At 39.2% G+C, this 14,538-nt stretch overlaps 1 protein-coding gene across 7 annotated transcripts in view; it reads left to right on the top strand.

Moving 5' to 3' along the window:
• Nucleotides 1-14,538, top strand: part of SLC39A9 (solute carrier family 39, member 9) — an 87,239-nt gene that overhangs the window by 44,716 nt on the left and 27,985 nt on the right. For 5 of the 7 annotated variants that reach the window (XM_012000889.1, XM_012000890.1, XM_012000893.1 and 2 more), the window contains exon 3: nucleotides 10,008-10,205. The exons of 1 other annotated variant lie outside the window; for it this stretch is intronic. In XM_012000889.1, the coding sequence (XP_011856279.1) occupies nucleotides 10,008-10,205 (198 nt within the window). Of the gene's footprint in view, nucleotides 1-9,770; nucleotides 9,912-10,007; nucleotides 10,206-14,538 lie in introns of all 7 variants that reach the window. One more of the 7 variants, XM_012000894.1, reaches the window with a different exon arrangement.

Genomic DNA, 14,538 nt, shown 5'->3' on the forward strand with positions numbered 1-14,538 from the left:
TTCCATTTTTCCACAAGCTTTTTGAAGTCCCCGTATCTTGTTCTGTGTATCAATAGTTTGTACCTTTTTTTTCTGAGTAATATTTCGTTGTTTGCATGAACCATATTTGTCTATTCTTTCACCAGTTGGAAGACATATATATGGGTGGTTCCTGGTTTGGGTGACTATGAATAAAGTAACTATTAATGTACAGGTTTTTGTATGAACATGAGTTTTTATTCTTCTTGCATACTTACAAGCGCCAGCCTGGGCAATATAGTGAAACCCTGTCCTTACAAAAAATTAGCCACGCGTGGTGCTGCACACCTGTAGTCCCAGCTACTTGGGAGACTGAGGTGGGAGGATTGCATGAGGCTGGGAGGCAGAGGTTGCAGTGAGCTGAGATTGTGCCACTGCACTCCAACCTTGGCAACAGAGCAAGACGAAAGAATACTTACAAGTAGGATTGCTGAGTCACATGACAAATATGTGTTTAATTTCATAAAGAAACTGACAAACTCTTTCTTAAATGACTGTAATATTTTGCATTCTCATCAATAATAGGTGAGAATTCCAGTTCTCCCCTTCCTTGTCAACACTTAGTGTTGTCTGTTTTGTTTTAGTTTTTTATTTTAGCCATTCTAATAGCAGCGTAGTGATATCTCAGTGTGGTTTTAATTTGCATTTCCCTGTGATGATGCTGAACATCTTTTCATATGCTTAATTGCCATTGTTACAGCTTCTGTGGTGATATCAAACATTTTGTTCATTTTAAAAATTGAGTTTTCTTATTATTGAGTTTTGAGAATCCTTTATATATTCTAGATACAAGTCCTTTATCAGATATGTGTTCTACAAATATTTTCTCCTAGTTCGTGGCTTATCTTTTCATTCTCTTAACAGTAACTTTTAGAGAGCAGTTTTTAATTCTGATGAAGTTCAGTTTATCAGTTACTTCTTTTGAGATTTTGCTTTTGGTGTCATATCTAAAACCCCTTGCTGAGCCCAAATTCACAAAGATACTATCTCTTTTGTTTTCTTCTAAAACTTTTATGATTTTCAGTTTTACATTTAATTCTATTATTTATTTTGATATAATTTTGAATGCAGGTGAGAGTTCATTTTTTGGCATATGGGTGGATGTTCAGTAGTTCAACACCATTTGTTGAAAAAAACATCCCTTCTCTATTGAATTGTCTTTGCACTTTTGTCAAAAATCAATTAACTGTATTCATGTTGGTCTATTTCTGAATTCTCTATTCTGTTTTATTGGTCTGTATGTTTACCTTTTACCGGCACTACGTTGTCTTGATGTAGCTTTATAGTGAATCTTGAAATCAAGTAGTGGAGTCCTTCTTTGTTCTTAGTTTTCTCTTTTTTTTTTCTTTTTTTTTTTTTGAGACAGGGTCTCACTCTGTCACCCAGGCTGGAGTGTGCAGTGGCATGATCATAGCTCACTGTAACCTTGAACTCCTGTGCTCAAACAATCCTCCCACTTCAGCCTCTCCAGCAGCTAGGACTACGGGTGCATGCCACCATGTCTGGCTAATTATTTAAACTTTTCATAGAGACAGCCTCACTCTGTTGCCCAGGCTGGTCTTGAACTCCTGGCCTCAAGCGACCCTCCTACCTTGGCTGGGGTTATAGGCATGAGCCACCCCACCCAGCCCACTTTGTTCTTATTTTTCAAAATTGTTTTGGCTTTCCATAAACTTCTTTGCCTTTCGATAAACATTTTAAAATCAGCTTGTCAAATATCTATAGAATAAATCATGCTGGGATTCTAACTGAAATTGAGTTGAATCTATAAATTTGGGGGAGAATAGACATCTTAAGAATATTGTATTTTCCAGTCCATGAGCCCCGTATATCTCTCCGTTTATTTAGATCTTCTTTGATTTATTTCATCAGTGTTGTAATTTTAGCATACAGATCGGCAGATCGTTTATTGATTTATGCCTAAATATTTCAGGTTTTTAGTAATTGTAAATATTACTTTTATAATGTTTTCAATGTTTAGTATTCTAGTATATAGGAAGTTCTAGTATAAGAAATTTCATTTCGTATAGGCGCTTTTTTGTAGATTCCTTGGGATTTGCTACATAAATAATCATGTCATCTGTGAATAGGGACAGCTTAACCTTTTCCTTTCCTAGCTGCCTTTTTGTTTGTTTGTTTGTAACCTTCCTTATTGCATTGACTAGACTATCCATTATGAGATTGATTAGGAATGAAAATGAGCATTCTTGCCTTACTTTCATTCAGTCTTTCACCATTAAATATGAGGTTAGATATAGGTTTTTTATGGATTCCCTTTTTCTCTCATGTTGGCCAGGCTGGTCTCAAGCTCCTGACCTCAAGTAATCCTCCCACCTCGGCCTCCCAAAGTGCTGAGATTACAGGCATGTAATTCTTTTCTTTTTGTCTTTTTTTTGGGGGGGGAACAGAGTCTCGCTCTGTTGTCTAGACTGGAGTGCAGTGGCATGATCTTGGCTCACTGCAACCTCCATCGTCCGGGTTCAAGCAATTCTCCTGTCTCAGCCTTGCAAGTAGCTGGGATTACAGGTGCCCACCACCGCGTCTGGCTAATTTTTGTATTTTTAGTGGAGACAGGGTTTCACCATATTGGTCAGGTTGGTCTTGAACTTCTGAACTCAGGTGATCCACTTGCCTCGGCCTCCCAGAGTACTGGGATTACAGGTGTGAGCCACTACACCTGGCCTGTTCTTTTCTAAGAATTTAGGCTAGGCATCGTGGCTCACACCTGTAATCCCAGTAATTTGGGAAGCTAAGGCAGGAGGATAACTTCAGACCAGGAGTTTGAGATTAACCTGAGCTACATATCAAGACCCTCTATTTACAAAAAAAATTTAAAAATGAGTTGGGCGCAATGACTACAAAAAAATTAGGTGGCCGCAGTGACACACACAGCAGGAGGTTGAGGCTGCAGTGGGCCATGATTATGCCACTGCACTCTAGGCTGGGTGAAAGAACAAGACCCTCTCTGAAAAAAGAATTTAATGCTATAAATTTCTTTCTAAGCACTGCTTTATTTGCATCTCAAAATTTTAGTGTGCTACATTTTTATCTTTATTTAGTTTGAAATATTTTCTAATTTCTCATGCAACTTCCTCTTTTACCCATGTGTTACTTAGAATTGTGTGATTTAATTTCCAAATTTTTGAGTGGTGTTTTTTAAAAATTTGGTTGGTTGCTTTGTTTTGCCCCTGATTCTGTTACTGATTTCGAGTTTAACTTTATTATGGTAAGAGAATATACTTAGCATGATTTGAAAACTTACAAATTTGTAAATGCTTTTTTAATGGTCCAGAATATGGTTTATCTTGTGGAATGTTCCATGTACACTTGAAAAGAATGTACATTCTCTTGTTCTGTAAATTTCAGGTCAAGTTGTTTGATAATATTAGTCTTCTATATCTTTACTGATTTTCTGCTTCTATCTGTTACTAAGACAGGAGTATTGAAGTCTTCAAATATGATCGTGGATTTTTCTGTTTCTCTTCATTTCTATTAGCTTTTGCTTTATGTATGTTGAAGCTCTTTGGTTAGGTACCTACATGTTTAGGAGTGCTATGCCATGGTGAATTGACCTTTTTAATCATTGTGTAATATCCCTCTTTATTCCTGATAATATTTCTTGTTCTCAAGTCTACTTCATCTAATTTTAATATAACCATTCAGTTTTCTCTTGATCAGTGTTTCCATGGTTGTATCTTTCTGCTCTATCCTTTTAGTTTTAGCCTGTGCCATTCATTTAAAGTGGACTTCTTACAGATGGCATATAGTTGTATCTTTTTTAAAAACTCTAGTTTGACAACCTCTGTCTTCTAATTGGTGTGTTTAGACCAGGGATTAGCAAACTTTTTCTGTAAAGCATCAAGTAGTACATATTTTAGGCTTTGTGAGCCATGTGATCTTAATTTGTACTTCTTACCTCTGCCATTGTAGCCAGATTCTCTGATCCATTCCTCTGTCCTTTGCAGTCTACTATTTTCTTTCTTTTATTTTATTTATTTATTTATTTTTTGAGACAAGGTCTTGCTCTTTTGCCCAGTCTGGAATGCAGTGGTGTGATCTGGGTTTGCTGCAACCTCTGCCTCCCCAGTTCAAGCAATTCTCCTGCCTCAGCCTCCCAAGTGGCTGAGATTACAGGGGTGTGCCACCACACCTGGCTAATTTTTGCATTTTCAGTAGAAACAGGATTTCACCATGTTGTCCAAGCTGGTCTGGTACTCCTGACCTCAGGTGATCCACGTGCCTTGGCCTCTGAAAATTCTGGGATTATAGGCGTGAGCCACTGTGTCTGGCCATTTCCAATCTATTGTTGATCCCATCCAGTGAATTTACTACTTTAGATATTATATTTTTCAGTTCTAAAATTTCCAGTTGGTTTCTTTTTACAGTTTCTGTTTCTCTGCTGAGGACATTCATTTATTTGAGAATTTTTTACCTTTAGGCCAGGCACAGCGGGTCATGCCTATAATCCCAGCACTTTGGGAAGCCCAGGTGGGAGGATCACTTGAGCCTAGGATTTCCAGACCAGCCTGGGCAACATGGCAAGACCCTATCTCTATCTTTTAAAAATTATTTTTCAAAAAGTATGTTATCTTTAGCTTAGAGAACATAGTTAGAGTAGCTGCTTTAAATAAGCCTTTAAATGTTCCAGTATCTGAGTGATCTGTGGGTTGGGTTGATTGTCTTTTCCCTTGGTAATTGGTCAGAACTTTCTGTTTCTTTGTATGTCATATAATTTGGTTGTATGCTGGACATTTTGAATATTATAACTTGAGAATCTGAGTCCTGTCAAAATCTCTGAAGAATGTTTGTTTCTTTTGTTTTAGCAGAAGGTTAACCTATTTAGATTCAGTCTGAAAGTTCTGTTTTTTGTTGTTGTTTTGTTTTTTGCTGATGGTTCTCATTTTAGCTGAGTTTTCAAAGCCTTTACAATGCTGCTTTGGCTATATCCTGTGTATACTGAGTTCAGGGGTGAGCCTGGGACTTGTGCCATTTATACATAGGATTAACACCTCCCTCAGCTCTTTCCTCTCCAGTGTTCCTTTCACATTCTCTTGCAAACAGACCCCCTTTTCCTGGTCCTCTGTCAAGAAAGACAAGGTTTCTCTAGAGTTTTGGCTGCATGTGTTGCATATGTGGCTGCATGCAACACTGCATGTGTTGCCACCACATAGTTCTGTGTAACTTGGGCTTCTGTCAAAGGAAAGTAAGAGCAGAAAAGGCAGAACAGCATAACCAGGTTTCCCCCTATACACTTCAGACCACTGGAGTCCCTTTTTGTATTTGCTCTGGCTGGAAAGATGGGGTTTTAACTGCCTTTGTTGCTACCATGCAGTTCTGCAACTGGGTTTGCTGCAACCTCTGCCTCCCAGAAAAAGAGGAGGTAAAGAAAAAAAGGGGAGACTTTCCTGTACTTCACTACATCTTAGCAGCCTCTTTTCCTGGTCCTCTGGCCAGAAGGACAGGATCTCTCTAGAAGTTTTTGCTGCTTTCCGTTCACTTGCTGTTGTTTATGTTTTGTAGTCCTGAAGTAGCTGTTTTTTGGTGTGTTTTGTTCAGTTTTTGTTGTAATCAGTGGGTGATCGACATCAAAATGCACTTACTCTAACATGGCCAGCCTCAGATGTCTCCAACATTCCTTTTAAAATTTAAAATGTTAATACCCCTGTTAAAGAAATTTTTTGTTGTTTTTTTGAGACAGAGGCTCACTCTGTCACCCAGGCTGGAGTGCAGTGGCACGATCTCAGCTCACTGCACCCTCCACCTCCCAGGTTCAAGCAATTCTCTGCCTCAGCCTCCTGAATAGCTGGGATTATAGGCACCTGCCACCATGCCCGGCTAATTTTTGTATTTTTAGTAGAGATGGGGTTTCACCATCTTGGCCAGGCTGGTCTTGAACTCCTCATGTCGTGATCCACCCACCTCAACCTCCCAAAGTGCTGGGAAGAGTAACCCAAAACAAATGTGTGAGGTAACCTACCTAACCATGATATTACCTTTCAGCTAAGCTGTCTCCAAATATTTTACATCTTCATACTGATGAGTTTAGACATATCATTGAAATTTTGTTTTTGCTGCTGTACTCTCTCTTTTCTTACCCTCTTCCCTTACTCCTTTTTTTTTTTTTTTTTTAGACAGCGTTTTGCTCTTGTCACCCAAACTGGAGTGCAGTGACACCACCTTGGCTCACTGCAACCTCCACCTCCTGGGTTGAAGTGATTCTCCTGCCTCAACCTCCCTAGTAGCTGGGATTTCAGGCACCTGCCACCATGCATAACTAATTTTTGTATTTTTAGCAGAGACAGGGTTTTGCCATGTTGGCCAGGCTGGTCTTGAATGCCTGAGCTTAGGTGATCTGCCTGCCTTGGCCGCCCAAAGTGCTGGGATTACAGGCATGAGCCACCGTGCCCAGCCCCCATCTTTCTTTATTGTAGACCAAACCAACTTTTCTTCATACTTCAAGAAAGAAGTTTGTATACATGTTACTACAGCCTATGGTTTCATTCTTCTGTGGACCTTATAATTATGATAATATATTGTTTTCAGAACTCAGTATATCATGTTAACTAAGTGCTCTGATGCTTTAATAAGCATTATTAAATACTAATTAATGTAAAAAGGAACCTCTTACTCATATGTAATTATAGCTCTAAAATCACTGGAATTAGATGATTATCAGCTTTCATGTGAAAAAAAAACTATAGAAACAAGTTTTAAGAACTTCAAAGATTATTGGGTAATGCAGCAGTTTACTGTGGAGCCAAAATCTGAAAACATCTCAAAATTCTTTGGACTGTTAGAATTGGTGCTTTTAGGAAGGTAGACTATTGGGTCAAAGATGAAAATACAAATGTGATGTATTGTCAAAACTGCTATTGTCAGGCATGGCTCAATATAGATTATCTCACTCATTTTTATCTCTTCTGTAGGAATGCCATGTGTCAGATTCTTTATAGAGGTATGATTATCTGTGGCTTTGTCTATCACTTTACTCTACATTTAAATAAAATGTAGGGGGCCCTAGCCAGAACAATCAGGCAGACAAAGAAGATAGAAGGCGTTCAGATTGGAGAGGAAGAAGTAAAGTTGTCTCTGTTTTCAGATGAGATGATCTTATACATAGAAATACCTAAGGACTCCATCAAAAAATTATTAGAACTAATAAACAAATGCAGTGAAGTTGCAGGATACAAAATCAGCATACAAGTATCAGTTGCATTTTTATACACTAACAATGAACTATTTGAAAAAGGAACTATGAAAACAACTTCATTCAAAATAGCATCAGAAAATAAAATAAAATAAAATACTTGGGCATAAATTTAACCACGGAGGTAAAAGATCTATGTACTGAAAACTATAAAACATTGATTAAAGAAATTGAAGAAGATATAAGTAAGGTATTCTGTGTTCATGAATTGAAAGAATTAACATTGTTAAAATATCCATGCTACCCAAAGTGATCTACAGATTTAATGCAATCCCTATCATAATTCCAGTGGCATTTGCTATGGTTTGGGCATTTGTCCCCTCCACATCTCGTGTTGAAACGTGATCCCAGTGTTGGAGGCGGGGCCTGGCGCGAGGTGTTTGGGTCAGGAGGGTGGATCCCTCATGCACATACTGGTGTGTCCCCTTGCTAATGAGTTCTCTCTCTATAATTTAACTGGAGAACTAGTTGTTTAAAAGAGCATGGCACCCCTCCCCTCTCTCGTCTTGTGACATGTGACTCCTTTTCCCCTTCTGCAATGATTGGAAGCTTCCTGAGAACCTCAGATTCATGCTTCTTGGACAGCCTGCAGAACTGTAAGCCAAATAAACCTTAATAGAAAGAACGATCCTAAAAATTCATATGCAACCACAAAAGGCCCTGAAGCCTGGGTAATTTATAAAGGTCATTAAAGAGGTTTAATTGGCTCACAGTTCAGCATGGCTGGGGAGGCCTCAGGAAACTTAAAATCATGGCAGAAAGCCAAGGGAAAGCAAGGCACCTTCTTCACAAGGTGGTGGGAAGGAAAAGTGCTGAGTGAAGAGAGGAAGGGCCCCTTAAAAACCATCAGATCTCGCAAGAATTCACCATGTAGCACACATGTAAACCCAGCTACTCGGGAGGCTGAAGCATGAGAACCACTTGAACCCTGGAGGCACAGGATTGCAGTGAGCTGAGATCATGCCACTGCACTCCAACCTGGGTATAGAGCGAGACTCTGTCTCAAAAAGAAAAGAATAGTGTCAGGCATGGTGGCTTAAGCCTGTAATCCCAGCGCTTTGGGAGGTCAAGGTGGGCGGATCACTCGAGCTCAGGAGTTTGAGACCAGCCTGGGCAACATGGCAAAACTCCATCTCCACAAAAACAATATAAAAATTAGCAGGATTTGGTAACTCACATCTGTAGTCCAGCTTCTCAGGAGACTGAGGCAGGAGGATGACTTGAGTCCAGGGAATGGAGGTTACTGTGAGCTGAGATTGCATTACTGTAGTCTAGCCTGGGTGAAAGGGCCATACGCTGTCTCAAAAAGAGAGAGAGAGAGAAAGAAAGAAACAGGAGAGTGCGTTGTAACTTTTGTAAGGTTGGATATTATTTTGTGAAACTGTTTTGTTTTGTTTTGTTTGTTTTATTTTTTTGAGACAGAGTGTCGCTCTGTTGCCAGGCTGGAGGGCAGTGACGCGATCTCGGCTCACTGCAACCTCCGACTCCCTGGTTCAAGCGATTCTTTTGCCTCAGCCTCCTGAGTAGCTGGGATTATAGGCATGTGCCACCATGCCCAGCTAATTTTTGTATTTTTAGTAGAGATGGGGTTTCACCATGTTGGCATTGATCTCCTGACCTCGTGATCTGCCTACCTTGGCCTCCCAAAGTGCTGCGATTACAGGCATGAGCCATTGCACCTGGCCTGTTTTGTTTTTAAGAGAGAGGGTCTCTAGGCTGGGCACGGTGGCTCATACTTGTAATCCCACCACTTTGGGAGGTCGAGGTGGGAGGATCATCTGAGCCCCAGATTTCAAGACCAGCCTAGGCAACATGGGGAGACCCCATTTCTACAAAAAAAATTTCAAATTAGCTGGTTATGGTGGTACTTGCCTGTGGTTTCCCAGTTACTTGGGAGGCTGAGGTAGGAGAATTGCTTGAGCCCGGGAGGTGGAGGGTACAGTGAGCTATAATTTGCACCACTGTTGCACTCCAGCCTGGGTGAAAGATGAGACCTTGTCTCAATTTTTTTAAAAAGGGTTAAACTGCTTAATCTCATTATAAATTATAAATATCTAGTATGTTATTCTCTATTCATGAAATATAGCAAAGGTAAGCATTCTGGCCTTGAAGCATTATGTTTTAAGTGACAAATATGTTACTGTAAACTGGGATTATCAACTGGCCAAATATCATTTACTGCAATTCAGAGTCTCCCAACCTCCATATTTCTAGAACTGAATTTAGACTGAAGGATGTGCCTCTTAAACTGCTCTGCCCTTTTGGTTTCTTGCTGGCAATTGTCTGCTGATATTTTATAAAGCTAAAAATTTTCTACTCAATTTGTTCCTTATTTGAAATCTTTATATCAACCTAGGTATAAACTAGATGAATTTGATTGCAATTATTTTCATTGTTACTGCTCTTCATTTGCCTATTTTCATCAGAATAAAACAGTGTATTTTCTGGTGAGATTGGCGTGAATTTCTCAGAGGAATATTTGGGGATGGTGTCCCTTTGGGAATATGATTGCTTTCTTGCATGGTGATTTGCTTCCACTTCCCAGGTTTTGAGAATAATAGGCAGTCAGAAGGTCTGCATGCCAAAGGCAGAAGACATTTGGGAATTTTTTCATCATGAACTTTAAGTTGAAGGAGTTAATGATTGGCTGGATTACAATATAGAAAGTGGATGTCTTTACAGTAAAGTAAGTAGAGCTTGAAATACAAAGAATAGAAACTCCTACATGAAAATGTTTTTAGGGGAAAAACATATTTTCTCTTTATGGTTTATTCTGCTCTAGGAAAACACCACCAAGCGAGTGAAACACATGATGTGATTGCATCAGACAAAGCAGCAGAAAAATCAGTTGTCCATGAACATGAGCACAGCCACGACCACACACAGCTGCATGCCTATATTGGTGTTTCCCTCGTACTGGGCTTCGTTTTCATGTTGCTGGTGGACCAGATTGGTAACTCCCATGTGCATCCTACTGACGGTGAGTGGCTCCAAGGCTTTCTGGGCAGTGCAATACATTTGCAGTTTAGAAAGTTAAAAATGATCAAATATTTTAGTCTATATCAGTGGCCGTATTTAGTGCTAAAACTCTTGTCTTCCTTGGGTTCTACTGAACATTTAACTAAGTGGGGAGAGCTAGTGAGTTGTGGCATGTGGCACAAATAAGTGTTTATTGGTTTATTACTTTGCTTGTCTTAAAGCTGCCACATTTGGTTGAGAGTCTAGGGCAGAAGTTCTTAACTTAGTTTTTTGCTATGGAGCCCTTAGGAAGTCTAAAGACTGTGGACCTTTTATTGGAATATTGTTTTTAAATGTATAAAACATAGTACATAGGATCACAGAGAAAACCACCTATGTTGAAATACAGTTACTAAAACAACAGAACAAATTGGTGATATAGTAATGTATATCTTTATCAGTGCATTAAATAATGAGATAATACATTTAAATCCTAAACAAGTTAGAGTTGAATTTTATTTTCTAGGACATTAGTATGCTAGCTATTATATAATAATATGCTTGGCTTAAGAACATTAAATTATGAGGTAATCTGTAACAAGGCAACATGTATGTCAAGTTAAACATCTAGTTGATTTTGAGTTTTTGTTTTGTTGGTTATTGGTGTAGAAAATCTTGGCTTTACAAAGGTATTTTCTTACAAATGTACCTAAACGCATTTGTAGCTTGCTTTTTAAGGAATCATAAGCTTCTCGAAAGGACAGCTAGAATTCCCCAAGACTTTTCAAATTTAACTCCAGTCATAGTTACTATTTTGTTTTAAGATCAATGAATTCATCTTTGGCTAGGTCAACATTTTTTGTACGATTTATATTAATAAAGGATTCTGATACATGATACACATTGATCCCATGGTGATAGAAATAAATTTGAGAGTTATAAAACTTCTCCAAGGATTGATTTGTAGACATCTTTTTTTCAGATATGTCAGCAGGGAATTTTGCAGATAGGAAATATTGGAAAGCGACATAAATATCTTGGTCCCCGGTGGGAGAGCCCTGTGACTGTCGCTGTTTGGTGGCTGAGTGGCTGTTAGATGCAGAGCTACTTGATCGTTGTCCAGCTCTGCCACATGAGCATCTGCAGACAGGAAAGCTGTAGTCATGCAGCGTGGCAGCAGTTCTCTAAGTCCTCAAAGTAGTGATGAGTGAAAACGATAATTTAAAGATAATCTACAACCGTAAAATAACCTGATTAGTCTGATTTCTACTGGGCAGTAAAAATAGTGCTGATACTGCTTATGGTTTATTGTCTACATTCATAACTAAAGGAAATGCAGGGCCAGTTGCAGTGACTCACCTGTAATCCTAGCACTTTGGGAGGCCAGGACGGGCGGATCCTTTTGAGTTCAGGAGTTTGAGACCAGCCTGGGCAACATGGCAAAACCCCATCTCTACAAAAAATACAAAAATTAGCTGAGCACAGTGGTACGCACCTGTAGTCCCCACTACTAGGGGGACTGAGGCGGGAGGAATGTTTAAGCCCAGGAGGTTGAGGCTACAGTGAGCCGAGGTCACGCCACTGTACTCCAGCCTGGGTGACAAAGTGAGACCCTGTCTCAAAAATAATAATGATAATAAAAGTAAAGGAAATGTGGCCAGGCGTGGTGGCTCATGCCTATAATCCCAGGACTTTGAGAGGCTGAGGGGTGAGGATCACTTGAGATCAGGAGTTCAAGACCAGCCTGGGAGACGTGGTGAGACCCCATCTCTACAAAAAAAAAAAAAATTACCCAGGCACGATGGGGCATGCCTGTAGTTGCAGCTACTCAGGAGGCTTAGGTGGTAAGATTACTTGAGCCCAGGAGGTTGAGGCTACATTGAGCCACGATCACACCAATGCATTCCAGTTCAGCCTGAGCAGGACAACAAGATCCCATCTCAAAGAAAAAAAAAAAAAAAAAAGATAAAGGAAATGCTAAATTTCAGAGGTTAGTAAAAATAAAAACGCATTTTTTTCAAGTTAAAGTCACAGACATCCCCTGAATTCTACCTGTACTCACCTCTATAGACCCCAGGCTAAGAATCTTTGGTCGACAGAAAAATCTGCAGAAAAGCAGGCAAAAAACATGAACAGATGATCACAATAAGATATTAAAATGGCCCTTAAACATATAAAAAAAAGTTCAGTTTCACTTGAATACGAATCAGAGCTATGCTGAGATACCATTTCTTACCTGTCAGGCGAAAGTTCAGAAGCTTAACAATACACCTGACTGGCAAAGCTGTGATAGAATAGGCACTCATATATTGGGGTGCCAATGCAAAATGGTACAATGCCCATGGAGAGGAATTTGGCAATATCTAACAAAACCACATATGTATTTACCCTTTGACCAAAAATCCCACTTCTAGGGATTTACTCAAATACAGCTCCAATATGAAAATACATATGCACAAGATTATTCAATGCAGCATTATTTATCATTGGAAGATACTTAAATGTTCAGTCATGGAGATTGGCTGAATGAACTATGGTATGTACCATAATGGAGTACCATGTAGCTGTCAAAAAGAATAAAGATTCAGGCGGAGCACAGAGGCTCACCCCTTTAATCCCAGCATTTTGACAGGCTGAGGTAGGTTGATTACTTGAAACTGGAATTCAAGGCTGCAATGAGCTATGATCGCATAACTGCACTCCAGCCTGGGTGACAGTGTGAAACCCTGTCGCTCTAAAAAAAAAAAATAAAAGAACGAAGATTCAGGTATCTGTGAACTGATAGGGAGAGATTCCCAGGAGGTATTGTTAAATGGAAAAAAAAAAAGCAAAAAATGTAATGATCATCTAGCGTATATTATGTTTTGTATAAGAAAGAAGGGGAAATAAGAAAAACACACAGTTGACCCTTGAACAATATGGGTTTGAACTGTGTGAGTCCATTTATACATGGATTTTCTTTCAATAAAAGTTACACCGAGTGTGCCTGCCTCTCCTGCCTCCCCTTCCACCTCCTTCACCTCTTCTACCTCTGCCTCCCTTGAGACAGAAAGACCGACCCCTCCTCTTCCTCCTTGTCCTCCTCCTCAGCCTACTCAGTGTGAAGATGATGAGGATGAAAACCTTTATGATGATCCACTTCTACTTAATAGTAAATATATTTTCTCTTTCTTATGATTTTTAAATAACGTTTACCTAGCTTACTTTTTTGTAAAAATAGAGTATTAATACATATAACAAAATATATATTAATCGACTTTGTTATCATTAAGACTTCTGATCATCAGTAGGCTATTAGTAGTTAAGTTTTTGGGTAGTGAAAAGTTATATGTGGATTTTTGACTGTGTAGGGGGTCAGCACTCCAGCCTCCACATTGTTCAGTGCAGTGGTCAACTGTATCTACTTAGCTTTACAAAAAAGAAACAGAAGAACTGGCTAGCAAACAAAAGATATTTATTAACTGCATGGGGTAGGGTGGAGGGTATGAGAGGGCAGAAGGTTTAGGGAGCACATGATATTCCCCTGAGCATGCCTTTTTCGTATAGTTCTGACTTTTGGAAACATGTTAATATTCTACATATTCAAAAAATAGAATGAAACCGATACATATGGGAGCACTAACTCCCATACAACAGATGAATTGTATTTCAAATGAATAATACAGTCACACTGAAGGGATTTTAAAAAAACTAATTCAAGTAAATTATGAGTGTAGTATTTGACTGTATATGTTTAGTCTTGGGTAGAGCTGGGAGAAAACTATAAACAAATACTGAACTCGTTGTTGTTGTTATTGTTGTTTTGTAATGGAATGGGCAAAACTGTTCTGAAGCTGCTTTAGATGTTTTATAGGATTGAGTAAATGGGTCGTGTTGATGTTGGTGGAGTCAGGGTTCTAAGTGTGGAAGAAGGAACACACAAGTATGGAGTGGAGCAAGGCAAGAAAGAACTCCTATAGGGATGGATTGGAATTGGAGGTATTGGACTCAGGATTTCTAAATGTATTTGTTTATGTATATATATTTGTATATACATATATGTACATATATATGTCCTAGCTGTGTCTGGAGATGGGGCTTAGAACTAAAGACATCCCACTATCATGAGCATGCCGGGGCTCTTCAGAGAAGAATCAGGACTGATTCTAGGACAGGGGCAGGGTAAGTACAAGTGAGCTTGGAACATCTAGTACTGAAAAAAACAGAAGGAAGGAAGAAGATAGGAGCATGTCATAGGATATAGGAACCCTCTTAAAAGAGTTCCCACTGGCCACATCTGGGATAAGTTGAGTACCAACATAATTAAGAACAGTAATAAAGCATAAACCATTCAAAAAATGGGAATCTGGCCGGGC

The sequence above is a fragment of the Mandrillus leucophaeus genome, unplaced genomic scaffold (genome assembly GCF_000951045.1).
Source record: "Mandrillus leucophaeus isolate KB7577 unplaced genomic scaffold, Mleu.le_1.0 Scaffold641, whole genome shotgun sequence".
NCBI classification, from domain to species: Eukaryota; Metazoa; Chordata; class Mammalia; order Primates; family Cercopithecidae; genus Mandrillus; species Mandrillus leucophaeus.